Raw genomic sequence first — 12,897 nt, 5'->3', positions numbered from 1 at the left:
GTCCAGAACTCAGCTGCCAGGCTTTTAACCAGAACAAAGAAATATGACCACATTACTCCTATTTTAGCTTCATTACACTGGCTCCCAGTATGTTTTAGAATTGACTTTAAAATTCTATTGATCACTTTTAAAGCTCTTCATGGCCTCTCGCCTTGTTATATTTCTGACCTTTTAGTCCCATACGCACCAGCACGTACCTTGAGATCCTCGGGCAGAGGTCTGTTGTCTGTTCCAGAGTCTCGACTGAAAACTAAAGGGGACAGAGCGTTTGCTGTCAGGGCCCCGAGGCTCTGGAACAGCCTGCCCGAGGAAATCAGGTCGGCTGAGTCAGTGAACTCTTTTAAGTCCCTTCTTAAAACATACTTTTATAGGAGAGCTTTTCCCGATCTTATTTGACTTTATTTTATCCCTTTTATTTTATTGTATTTTACTAATTTTATATTAAATTTTCATGCTCTTATCTTTTTTTGTATTATTCTTTTCACTTGTTAAAGCACTTTGTAACTTGTTTTTGAAAAGTGCTCTACAAATAAGGATTATTATTATTATTATTATTATTACCTGTATGGAATAATCTGGCATATTGTTTCACTCTACTCTTTGTTTGTATGTCATATGCTTAATTTTGATTTAATTTGTTGGTTTGGGTGTAAGTGTGATGTTATATGATACTGTATATTTCATTATAGACTATAGGAGTTGTTGCCATGATAATTGCTAATGAGCATCCAAATAAACAATAAACCTCAAATACTTGTTGGGATTTATTGTGACAATTTATAAGGCCTCCTAGGCATTTTGACACCTGGCCTGCATTGCACAGTTTATGCGAATAGATAAGAAACTTTAAATGTGTTTCCGCAATAGCTGCAGATTTTTACAACCACTGTTTCTTTGAATTACCTATTCCTAGTAATTCTTACCTCATTGGTCATAAAGAGGACATACACTGCATAAAATGCAAAAGAAACAGTCTAACACAGACTTTAATTTTCTCAAGTAAAACTTTCACAACTGAAACCTCTATATAACTATAACCATTTATTTCCAGATATTGTGTTCTACCTGTAGCACTTGTTTTAACACTAAGCAATGAAGAAACACTCACTTCCCAAAAAAAACAAAGCATAGATCAAGAGCAGTCTGCACACGGGCTGCTCCCAGGGTGTACAGCATAAATTAATAAACACCAATAGACGTATAATGTTTGGGGCATGCTGCTCTAACTTCATACACCTCGGGAGAAGCTTTCAGCTTGTGGACTGCTTTTTCAAGGTGGAAAAATCTTTGCCAACAGCCTGCAGTTATGATATCACAGCTTTTGCATCATGGCATCTACAGTAAAATGGCTGGATGTTTTAGGCTTCAGATCCGCTTTATCATGACTAGGGTCCATATCTTTTAGAGGCTTGAACATAATAGTGAAATTGTGTGTAACAGGAAAGCTCAATTCTTTGTAATTGTTTGTTTTTCTAGTTATCACTCCACTGTTTTCCTCTCTTTGTAGTCCTTTCACAAGTTGAATGAAACCTTGTAGGATGGATACATGTATGGATGGCTGACAAACCTGCAGGCTCTATTGCGCAATCAGAGCAGATTTGTTTGTTCGCTCTGAGACAATGTGGGACACTTGCCATGACAACTGGAGCTGGGCTTGATATTTATCTTGTGTTGACTTATGAGTCCGAAGCACTTGAAAGCCCTGGGAGGAATTTTTCGTCACTTGCCCTTAAGCTCAGAAGACAGCGTTTTTACACATGTGAGCGTTTTTTATAAACACTGTGGATTAAGTGGAACTCCCACTAGAAAGGTCGGTAGTGGGTGGATATCTTCAGTTTGGCCTCTTTCTTGAGGTGTTTGAAAATGAGTTTTCAGAAATTCCTCATGACACAACCCTTGTTTCCTTGAGAAACTTCTGAATGACAACGGTGTAGCCTGCTTTCACCGTTTCTGTATTTCGTGACTGTATCGAAGTGAGGTGCAGTGAAAGTCCAAACCCCAGCTCTGCCGCATAAACACAGTGAAGACTTCCAAGGCCTCTGGCTGGAAAGCCCAGCCCTGCTCTGCCTGTTTGGGCTGGTCCCTCTTCCAGTGATAGCTTACCTATGGAATTTGCCAAAGCTTTTTTATATCCCCATTTATACTAGAGCAATAGCTGTGTGCTCTTACAAAGGGCAATGTGTACAAACGTAAACCCACCATCCTCAGTCGCTTTTGCTGAAATATAATCAGTCTTTTAGCCTGGGCTTTGCTTTTGTACCAAGATTTTTTTTCTTTCCTCCCCCTTTTTTTCCCTACACAACGTTTGCTCCGGAGGCACAGAATGTTCAGCGGCAGCATTGTCATTTTAAAAGTACTTGTGTAAACAGGGCTAAATAACATTATGATGCAGCCCCTCCCTGGGACCGTGACATATCAACAGCCACAACACTATTGTTTAGCCTCAGGTGTTTAAATCTGTTTGGCAGGAAGTGCTCTTGCACAAGGTATGAGGTAAAATGAGCACATCATGGTGACAGATCATTAAGGAAATCAGAACACTGTTGGGAAATCACCCACATCTTGATTTATTTATCTTCTCTGTTGCTTTTTTAGGTAAACCAGCGGGTGCATTATAGATAAGACTATCCCACCACCTTAGACATCTAATACCACCATCAGTTGTTACAGCTGAATCACAAAAACACCAAAACAGGTTGTTTGATTGCCATAACAAGCTGCAGTTTATGAGCGCTATTTGCACATTTTTTACGTGTTAAACTGTTTAGCAAGTTGCCTCTTGAAAGCTGACTACAGTGTGTAGTCATAGTATTGAGCACCAAATAAACCCATGTGTTTGTACATCCACATATTAAGTGCAGAGGCTACAAAGGCAGCAAGGACTGATTTGTGGGTTTGGTGTCAGGCCAACAAAAATACTTTATTCTCAGGTTTGAAAGCATGCAGCAGGCAAATGACTTGCACAACATAACATGGCAATATGTCTAAACAATGCACGGAGCTGAGGGAATGATGAAATGCATCTGCATCATTGAAGGGTGAGAGCATTTACCTTTATTTCCAGCTAATTGGGTGGTTTCTCCTAAGAAAAAGAGAAAACGCTGTTTTGTCCAAGGGTTAAAAAACAAAAAAAAGTGCAATGCAAAGTCAGAACTCACTCAGTGTTGCTTTAGTTCTGAAAAGAGCTCATGTTGTCAAAATGTTTAAATTCAACCACTAAATTAATGTTTTATAATTTGTAGGCTAATTAAACTGTTGTATTTTTTGTGTTGTTCTACTATGAGTGTAATTATGACGGACTGAGGAGTCAAACCTGTCACTTCAGGTTTTTCTAGCTACTGTTTTGAATCAGGATTTATCCAGTAGTTGTTTACCTACTTTGTTAAACAGGTGTAGATCAGCCTACAAAGAAAAAGGGGGGGGTAAGGAACCTGAATGAACACACAATGAAATTGCATGTAATCTAAAAGTGTGTGTGTGTGTGTGTGTGTGTGTATGTGTATGTGTATATATATATATATATATAAAATAAAAAATAGTGTGTGTGTGTGTGTGTGTGTGTGTGTGTGTGTGTGTGTGGACAGACACACACACTCTCTGTTGGTGTGAAGTTGGAAGAAAGTGAGTTCGCCAGACCTCTGTAGTCTGCTTCTCATCTCTGCTTGAGGCTAGCGGCTCGAAGCAACATGCATGTGTTTGAGGTGTATTTATATGGTCCTAGTGGGATAGATATGTTGTAGGGCTGAACGATTAATTGTTTTCAAATCAAAATTGCGATTTTTAAAGGACGTGATTAGCTAACCTTGAAGACGCCGATTAAAATGTTGTCATCCTTGTTTGACAGATCTGCTCGCCAATCAGAAGTCGCCTTGCGCCTCCTGTTATGGTCCTACTCACCAATCTGACACACACACAGGGCGTGTACATTTTACAACAACAAAGAAAATTAAAGCTGCAAGCAGCGTTGGGGCTTGCAGCTTTCGTCGGGCCTTCGCACTTGTAGCACGTCCGTGTGTGAGCCAGCCGCGTTGCACATTCTGGAGCTCTGCCGGTGCGGCTGTGAATTTGCTACGCGGTTCTGACGCTGCATGAAGGTGTTATGTCACTTCCTGTCCCCCCTATGTGGAGCTACATAGCACTTGGCGCTATGAATATAAATCGGTTAACAACTTCCTGTGTCATGGCAAAGAGTTGATCTTAGACAGCACGCCACGGACACGCTCATTGACGAAAACTCACAGATAGCACAACTTTTCATCGTCAATGCCTTTAGAAGGCACAGCAGAAATTTGAAGTCGGTCTGACTAAATCCCTAGGAGGAGTTCGTTAATGTACGGAGTGTGTAAATCATCCAAAAATTGCCGTAAAATTCAAAATGGCCGACTTCCTTTTGGGTTTAGGGCATCCCTCCAAGAGGATTTTTGGTATGTCTGGACATGATACATGTGCCACAGAAACTTCATACATGTAGGTCAAACGTGCGGCGGGGGCTGCTTCGTTAAAGGTCACTTCCTGTTGCCAGCAGGTGGCACTATGACTGTGGGTGAATGTCGGCATCTACATGTGTTCAGGGCGGGACTCTCATCGTACATGCGTTAAACCCATAAAATATGAAATTTTTCACAACCTCTGACATGTGTGCAAAGTTTGGTGAGTTTCCGGGTATGTTTAGGCCCCCAAAATTGAGCTTACCTTGCAGAAAAAATAAAATAAATTTCAAAGGGAATAAAGTTTCAATAGGGACCTCGCACGGTTTGTGCTCGGGCCCTAACTGTAAGAAAATGTGGGATCATGGGGCCAGCAGTTTTGTCTGGCATCAACTCACACTGAAGTGTTTCAGCAGCGGAGCATTTAGCTGTTAACGTATTGTTAATTTGTCATTTTGTGTGCTTCAACTGCGGATAACGTTCCGCTTCGCTCTGCACAGGCTAACGTTACATATCCACATGGAGCATTTCAGAATAAGAGCGTTTTGCCTGTCTAATTTTGCTGACTTTTTCAGAAAATCAACCGGCTTCTCTATGCCGTTCTATGTCTGACTTCCTGCCTGGTTCATCTGCTCTGTGCTGCTTGACACGGCTTCCGTCAAAAATAGGCAGGCAGTGAATACTGAACTGTAGCTAAACTTAAAACAACAAATCGCAAACCGAATCGTAATCACAATATCTGGCAGAAAATTTGCAGTTAGATTTTTCCCCCAAATCGCTAAGCCCTAATCTGTTGTATCACAATGGGTGCATCAGGAGAGCCGCTGAAGAAAATGCATTCCCATGTCCAGTCAGGTGAAGTGACTGGAGGAGACTTTAGTACATTTTAGTTCAGGTTCATTTGAATATTCTGCATGAAGGTAACATTATCCTAAAAAGAGATGCAGAGGAGGGTGTTTTGAACTCTCTGTGACCCTGTACCTTTTGAACTGATACTGTATTCCCCTTGGATTTTACAGTCTAAGAGGTATGAGAGCCCTAAATCACATTTGATAGACAAACAGTAAATAGAGGATGTAAGGATCGTTCATCATAGTATGTAGATCAACACCAACATCGTTTCAAAGATGGGATCTGTGTGTTCGGAGGTCTGTTTGCACTCAGTCTTCTGAGGTTTCATTAGGCTGAGGAAAGATATGACTCCAGAGCATTTCCATTAAAACCTTCAGTATTTACTCTTAAACAACTAAATAAAGAACAAGAAGAAGAAGGAGAATATGATGAACACACTGTGGATTACCTCTGAGCCTGGTAAACACAAGATTGCCCTCACATTAAGTGTTTGCCCTAGGGACAGATTAGTGCCTTTGTTTCATTATTCCTACATTGTTACCATGGAACCAACAGGTCTGGTAGTCCCCCTTTTGGGGAAATAAATTTAACTGATGTTGAAGCAAAAATAATGGTCCATGAAGGAGTGGCAATTTCATATCAGCAGATAGCTTTACATTTTTATTTGTGCACACAATTATTGTAAAGTACTGTCAATTCAGAGAAGTAAGAAAGGGGCATTGTCAGCCTGGCAGGACACCGCGCAATAGGTTGTAGTACCTATTTAATGGCTTTCAAATGGCAGATTAGTTTGTCCCTAAAAATACCTTTTTAAAAAAAAAAAAAAAAAGCAACTCCACGGGGATAAGGCTGTATCTATTAACAGTTCTTTCAGCCTGCTTGAACATTTGAGCTCGTTTGTTAAAGCAAATAAACATTGATTATTATTAAGTTCATAGTTTATAGGTACTAATTTCTTGAACATCCTTGTGGGTAAGGTGGTGGTAATGCGGAAATTGATGTAGTCAGTAATAACAGAAAGTCTAATCCAGATCTCCTTGAAAAATGTCCCAGTTAGTGCACAACACCCGTGTAATGGCATCCTCCGATCATTGTGTGGTGCAGTGGATTTGAGGTTTGGTGCGTTTAAGTTCCTGCTTGTAGTGTGGGAGCAGGAAAACAACATTATGGTCTGCAAAATGTAACTATGCACTGGTAATGTTTCTATTAAACAACTGTTGACAGAGGTGCCATCACCCTGCTCCTTGCCCGACTGACTGGTCCTGTTAGCCCGTATTATGGCAAAATGATTAAGACTAACTGAGACGGCTTTGTCGAGATGATATAGGCCTCCATGAAGGCCCTCTCCACCAGGCACTTGATATGCAGTAAATCCATTTTGTTCCGAGGGGAATGTACATTCAGTACATTCCAGTGTGATGGAGGGAAGAGCATCTGAGGGGACACTTCCTCAGTCTTTATTATTTTATATTTCGATGTGTACATTTTAGATTCACATAATTCACTAAAATCAAATCAGTTGCTGCCAGTTGGTTTGTTTTTTTTAGCACCTTTTCCTACGTGATGACTGGGATAAAAGCTGCAGGCGAAAACAATTCTATGCAACATAATTGTCACTTACAAAGGACAGCGTATAAATTGTAGCTACTCTGGATGTGGCCAGAGGCACATAAAGCATTTATATGCAGTGTTGTGTGTAATTCTCAATGGAAAACAAAACAAGACCTTGTTTGTAGAAAGCAGCTGTTGATCTGGTGACAACATGAACTGTGGAATCTGAAGTTTTGTCACATGGTTGAGTCAAATGCGTCAGTGACGAAGAGACTCGCTTTGTCATTTCTGTTCCTCTGTCTGTGTTTAGGAGAGAGGGGGAGGGAATGCGAGTCTTCTGGGACCGGCTGAGAGAGCCCACCTTTTCCTCCAGGTGGAACCCCTTCTCAACTGACTTCCCCTTCATCACCTTCACCTACCACCCCGTGAGAGACATCAGTGACACATTCACTGCGCTCTGCGATGTAAGTTGATGAGTGATAACAGTATGGCATTGTTTAAAGGCTCATTTCACCCAAATCACAAAAAAAATAAATAAATAACAAATAGGTTTTATTTGCTGACGGTTCAAAATATCTGATGTGGGGGGACGACAACATCCCAGTTAATCAAATAATCCACAGTCAGCAGCGTTCATTGGAGCTATGATATATCTCAGTACATAAAACTGGAACTATGGAGCAGCTGCACAACTCTGTATCGCTAGGAGACCTTTTAATTTGTCTGTTGAAACATTATGATTAATCTAGGTGGACGTGTGTACTCAATCATGAGACACCTAACTGTTCACTGTACCACTTTAAAAAAACAGCGGTGGTGAGATTTTATCCTGTGGTCAAATGAGTCATCACTCAGAAACGAATGACTGGAATTAGGGCATGAGACATCATTCATGTGTAATCTGTCATTCTTACCACTTAATAAAATACTCAGAACTGTCACATATCTGAACATTAACCCGGCATTGTTTGATTTGTTTTGTGACGAAAATATGATGTGTTTGCGAAACATATACCGGAATTTCAACATATCAAGTGTAGCAGATGACTAAGCACAAAAAGAGAGAAGAATGGAGCAATTTTGTGCAATGTCATGACATTTCAACACTGTTTAGTGATATTTCAAACATGTCCTCCATACTGTTTCTGCTGTCTTACAGCATAAAAGAGGGGGTGGGATTATTCACATTTCACTGACTGCACACAATTGTTGACTGGCAACTGAGCCTGACGGACTCAAACAGGTGTGCAGAGACCTGGAAGAACGTTTGCTAGGAATGTAGTGTAATCTTAATTATGATATGACACTTTGAAATGTGCCTTGTTGGGCAAGAATATCCTTACAGTAGACAGGTGTGATTACAGCAGACCAGCTGGCCTCTGCTTTTTTCCTATTAAGCTATGAATTGTAGTCTACGATGTTGATCAGGAACCTTGGTCAGGTGACTTTACAGATCGTAGAAACTGCAGAATACTCTGGTTACCAACAAGCAAAATATTATGTAATGTAGAGAAAAGTGTCAAACAAAGAAGTGGTTAACCAAACTAACAAAACAAGCATGCCACAGAACACTCTCTGACCTAAACACCAGCACAAACACTTGATAAGGGTGGCGATGGGGAAGTGGATAACACACATGCCTTTGGTGTGAGAGACCTGGGTTTTATTTCTACTGTGACCCATCCACCATTGTGTCCCTGAGCAAGACACTTAACCCAGCTGGTCTGATTGCTCATAATGTTATTATGTTGTGTCATGTTTTGTGTTTGTGCCATCTTGAAAAAGAAGAAATTCAAGATCAAGGCAGACACGTTTTAATCAGGCTGAAATATTGATTCAATGAAAAATCCGGGCCGGTTAATATATAAGTATATTGACGAGAAAATATTTAAGAAAATCTGAGCGCTTCTCAGTCTGCAAGTCAACATTTGACAGCGCACAGGTATGGATTTGTAGGAGCACAGATTTGAGTGTGCATTCCAACCATGCGAGGGCTCATTTCTGAGTTTCTCCAGCCGTTTTGGAAGCTTCTGAGCACTTGAGATTGCATCGGCTCGCTTGCCAACCATTTTTGACCATGTGAAAGTAGCCACAGCCCATAATAATTTTATCATTTCATTAGTTATTAGAGCATTTATTGCAGTTTTTTTTTTTTATATCTGATCAGATCAAAGTAAATCCAACCCCCCCCCCAAATCAGGCTCATTAGATTTCTGAGGGCAGCATTCAGCTCAGAGGTCACAATGAGCCACATTATGTAGGGCACTATGATTTCCGCAATGCGGACGAAATCTCGGAATTTAATAATAATAAAATATATAAAAATGGATTCAACTGTAAAAGGTGTATTGTGGAATATGCCACAATATGGATGCAGTTTATAAAAATCTGGGCTTTCCCTAGCATTATGAGCCTATGTTTAGGTGTCATTTACAGGGGCTACTTCCGTCATCTGCTCTTTGTGTGTTGCATGATACAATCAAATCAAATTCCCTGATATTCATTGCTTTTTAATATTTTTTTTTATTGAATTGTTGAAATTGTATTCATCCACCACATGATCACACATTCTTTCTGATGACAAAATGTGCTTTAATCATAAAAATTAAAATGAAAAAAATAAAATGGATTGATTTTATTGGACCCTAATTATGAATATTTGTCTAACTGTCTCTGTTAAAATCATTCATAAAAACAATAAAAGACGAAATAAGAAAGCCCCATGTGTGGTTGGATAATAATGAAGGATGGAAAAAATGAGATATTTATGATGCCCTCACCAAAGCGAAATATATTCACACGCTGCAAACAAGAAATCAATGTTTTTTCTGATATATTTCTGATCCTTCCACATTTCTTGTCCACAGATCCAGAATTTTCGTGAGCAACTCAAGGATGCGGCGCAGAAAGTCCACGCCATCAAGCCAATTCCTGGAAAGGCCAATGGTGTCCTGGTCCTGAATCAGCCCATTCTCATCGAGGCTTACGTGGGCCTCATGTCTTTCCTTGGGAACCAGAACAAACTGGGATACTGCATGGCTCGAGGAAACATTGGCTTCTAACTGTTCTTCATGTATGTAATAGTTTTGTTGTACTTAAACTTTTATAAGTCTTAAATTCATGTTGATAAGTTTGTTTACAGAGAGTTCATTCACATTCTAAGGATTGGCCAAAGAATCTTCCATATTCAGGTTAGCGTCACAACCCTGGATTATCAGGATGTTCTGTATGAGGTTTAAACAACTGTGTGATCTCCCCCGCTGCTTATTACCAGAGTGTGGTGTCTGAATACTCAGAAATATCCACATTTCAACACTGCTCTTCACTGGATGACGGATCCCCCGCTGCTCTCAAGGAGCTTTGTATTTGCTCCTCAGTGATATGGTAATTCAACTCTTTCGCAATGGGACTCCTTTCTACCTCCCCCGGTGTCTCTGTTAAAAGCTCATTCCCATGCCATTCTGCCCCTTAGAGATTCACTAGAGCATGAGGGCACATTTTTCTGTTTAGTTTTATTGTTTGTATTGTATTTTTACAGTGCATGCAGTGTTGGAATATGTAGGAATATGTATGTTTACTGTGTTGACCTTGTTCAGTATCATCTGTTTGTTTTGTGAGCCTGTCACAGGTGAGAAGATACAAGCTTACATATTTTGTCCTCTTATCCTTTTAAGTGGTATAAAATATGCAAATTCATACGCTCTGTTTAGTGCACTTCATGAGTGAATTATCATACCCATGTCCTGCACTAGTCTTTCCACTGAACTGACCAAAACTGACCAATCAAAGTAGAAGGCACACAGCCATACTGGGATTAGTAACTGTAATGTAATGATTGAATTTGAAATTGTAACCCCCAGACTACTCATTACTGAAACAAGTAATCCTATTACTGTAACTCATTAATAATTTATCTATAATTGAAATCAATTGAATGACCATAAATGGTAGCAAAAACAGGAGTTGATGTCATGAAAATATATTTATCACATTAGAGCGTTAAAACCTTAAAAGTGAAACTGTATATGGTAAAAATACAGTTCTTTTCACAAATTACGCATCCGTTCCTGAGAGACAAATGCAAGTGAATGCAGACAATCTAAGGTTTTCTCTTCAGGAAACAAGGTTAAGTAGCGAGTGTCCAAGGGATCCATGCAGCTGTTATTCCACAAGGTAAAGTATATGGTTAAGTTCAGCACATTGAGTATCACGTATCATAACCTTAGGGTTTGAAGGGGTTAACATGTTTCCTCCCAGAATGAGGACGTGTCTCTAATCCTGGATCAAGCGCTGCTCTGGCCTGGAGCAAAGCACCACATCCATATTTCTGCTCTTCAAGTTGTAAAAGATGTTCAGAAAACAGGATTAGCTGCCAGATAAATGCACGTCCTTAAAGCTGTGTAGTTTAGCCCCTCAAAAAAAAACTTGAACAGAGTTTTACATTTACATCACCTGATGAATCACAGGAGTGACATTTGGAAAAATATACAGCTAAGTGTATTTATTTGTTTGTTTTGTTTTGGTTTCCATGGATCACATTAATACCTGTAATCATTGTATTCTCTAATTGTCTTAGCTGCAGGTAATGCAGTTACCGAGCACACTGAGAAGTAGCATGACAATGAAGGCTTCAAAGAATGTAACTTCACAAATAATTAAAGATGTAATGTTTGTGATTACGTTGTTTGCTGTTCAGATGATGCAGTTTACATGTTCGGTCATGTTTGAATTGAGCATCAGCGGAGCTCCAATCTGCCCTTTCCTCTTGCTTTCTGTCAACCATTACTATTGTAACAGTTAAGTTTAATATCTAGATGTGATGAGCTCCTAATGCCACGACGCAGAATGAATATGGGCCAGTGTGTGCGCAGATGTGCAAGCAGGACACCGGAGGGAGCGTGGGTGTGTTGTTGTGTATGATCAATCTCTGTCCTCAGATGCCCCTTTTTTCTTCTTCTTTTTTTTTTTTTTTGCATAAGAGAGCATTATGTTGAGCCCTTGAGGTACTTCATCTGAATTAAAGCTCTGATTTGCTCTTAACGTTTCATAAACAACCTGTACTCAAGATTCTGTACTGACTGAGAATGCGCTCACATACTGTTAGCAGAACTTTAGTTTAGTAAACACAGTTAATTATGAGAAATAAAGACGTTACACATGTCCCAGATACCTTCAAAATAACACCATCCAAAAATGAATAGTGCTGCCTTAAGTTATTGCTAAAAGATCATTTGATTTGACTGCATTACAGTATGAGGTTTTACAGTGCAGTGGAAGCATGAGAGTGACACATATAGTGAAATTTTGTATACTGTGGCCAAATATGCACTGTGGACTGTCAATTTACAATGTTTACAATAAATGTGTGTAGTAGATTGTTAAACTACATGAAATACAGTAAATGTATGTAGTATTATTTACTTAGACACATTTTGGCCTAAATCTTACAATGACCAAATTAAATGGCCATTTTATTTGAGGATGTGTTTCATTTTATTCAAGAATCTGAGTTATTAAACTCTTTCATCACATTTTCCCTCTGCACAGTCAGTGTATATCATTGCTTTGTCAAAGAGAAGCGCATGGGCTCGAAAGATAAATGACTTTCAAAGCAAATGATTGCATTCCTTACTGGAAAGGCAAGTTAGCGCCTCCGGCTAGATAATATGGCTTGCACTATACTCCAATTATTTTCCACCAGTAGAACATCAAACTGATCACCTGGCAGTTTGTGGTTATGACTGACACTTGTGCACTAGAGTGATAGTCTGAATTCTGTAAAAACAAATTCTCAGAAGTCCCTTTCTGGTGGATCGTTTAGTCTGGAAACACAAGAAGCGAGATGTGTATGAAGACAGTATTAACTTAGCAATTAACAAATTAGTGAGGCCTGTTGGAGAGAGGGCCCAGAACAAGTGGTTTTGTTGAAGGTCAAGGTCACAGGAGGGAACATCGGAAGTCTCCGTGTCTAGCTCGACAGGTCCAAGTGGTTCTTCTGCTTGATTGTGATGTGAGATGATTTTCCCACTGCCCTGAAGTGGAATGTGATCGGGAAAGTGAGAGGCTT

At 39.8% G+C, this 12,897-nt stretch overlaps 1 protein-coding gene across 3 annotated transcripts in view; it reads left to right on the top strand.

Moving 5' to 3' along the window:
• Positions 1 to 12,309, top strand: part of tprg1 (tumor protein p63 regulated 1) — a 24,796-nt gene extending 12,487 nt beyond the window's left edge. For 2 of the 3 annotated variants that reach the window (XM_046048607.1, XM_046048608.1), the window contains exons 5-6: positions 7,141 to 7,294; positions 9,698 to 12,309. In XM_046048607.1, the coding sequence (XP_045904563.1) occupies positions 7,141 to 7,294; positions 9,698 to 9,892 (349 nt within the window). In that variant the 3' untranslated portion in view covers positions 9,893 to 12,309. The remainder of the gene's footprint in view (positions 1 to 7,140; positions 7,295 to 9,697) is intronic. The other variant, XM_046048609.1, reaches the window with a different exon arrangement.
• Positions 12,310 to 12,897: the final 588 nt, after the last annotated feature.

This window comes from Micropterus dolomieu, linkage group LG05 (assembly GCF_021292245.1).
Source record: "Micropterus dolomieu isolate WLL.071019.BEF.003 ecotype Adirondacks linkage group LG05, ASM2129224v1, whole genome shotgun sequence".
In the NCBI taxonomy this organism is placed as follows: domain Eukaryota; kingdom Metazoa; phylum Chordata; class Actinopteri; order Centrarchiformes; family Centrarchidae; genus Micropterus; species Micropterus dolomieu.
Note: the sequence above shows the minus strand (reverse complement) of the source record. Positions and strands in the feature narration are given on the sequence as shown.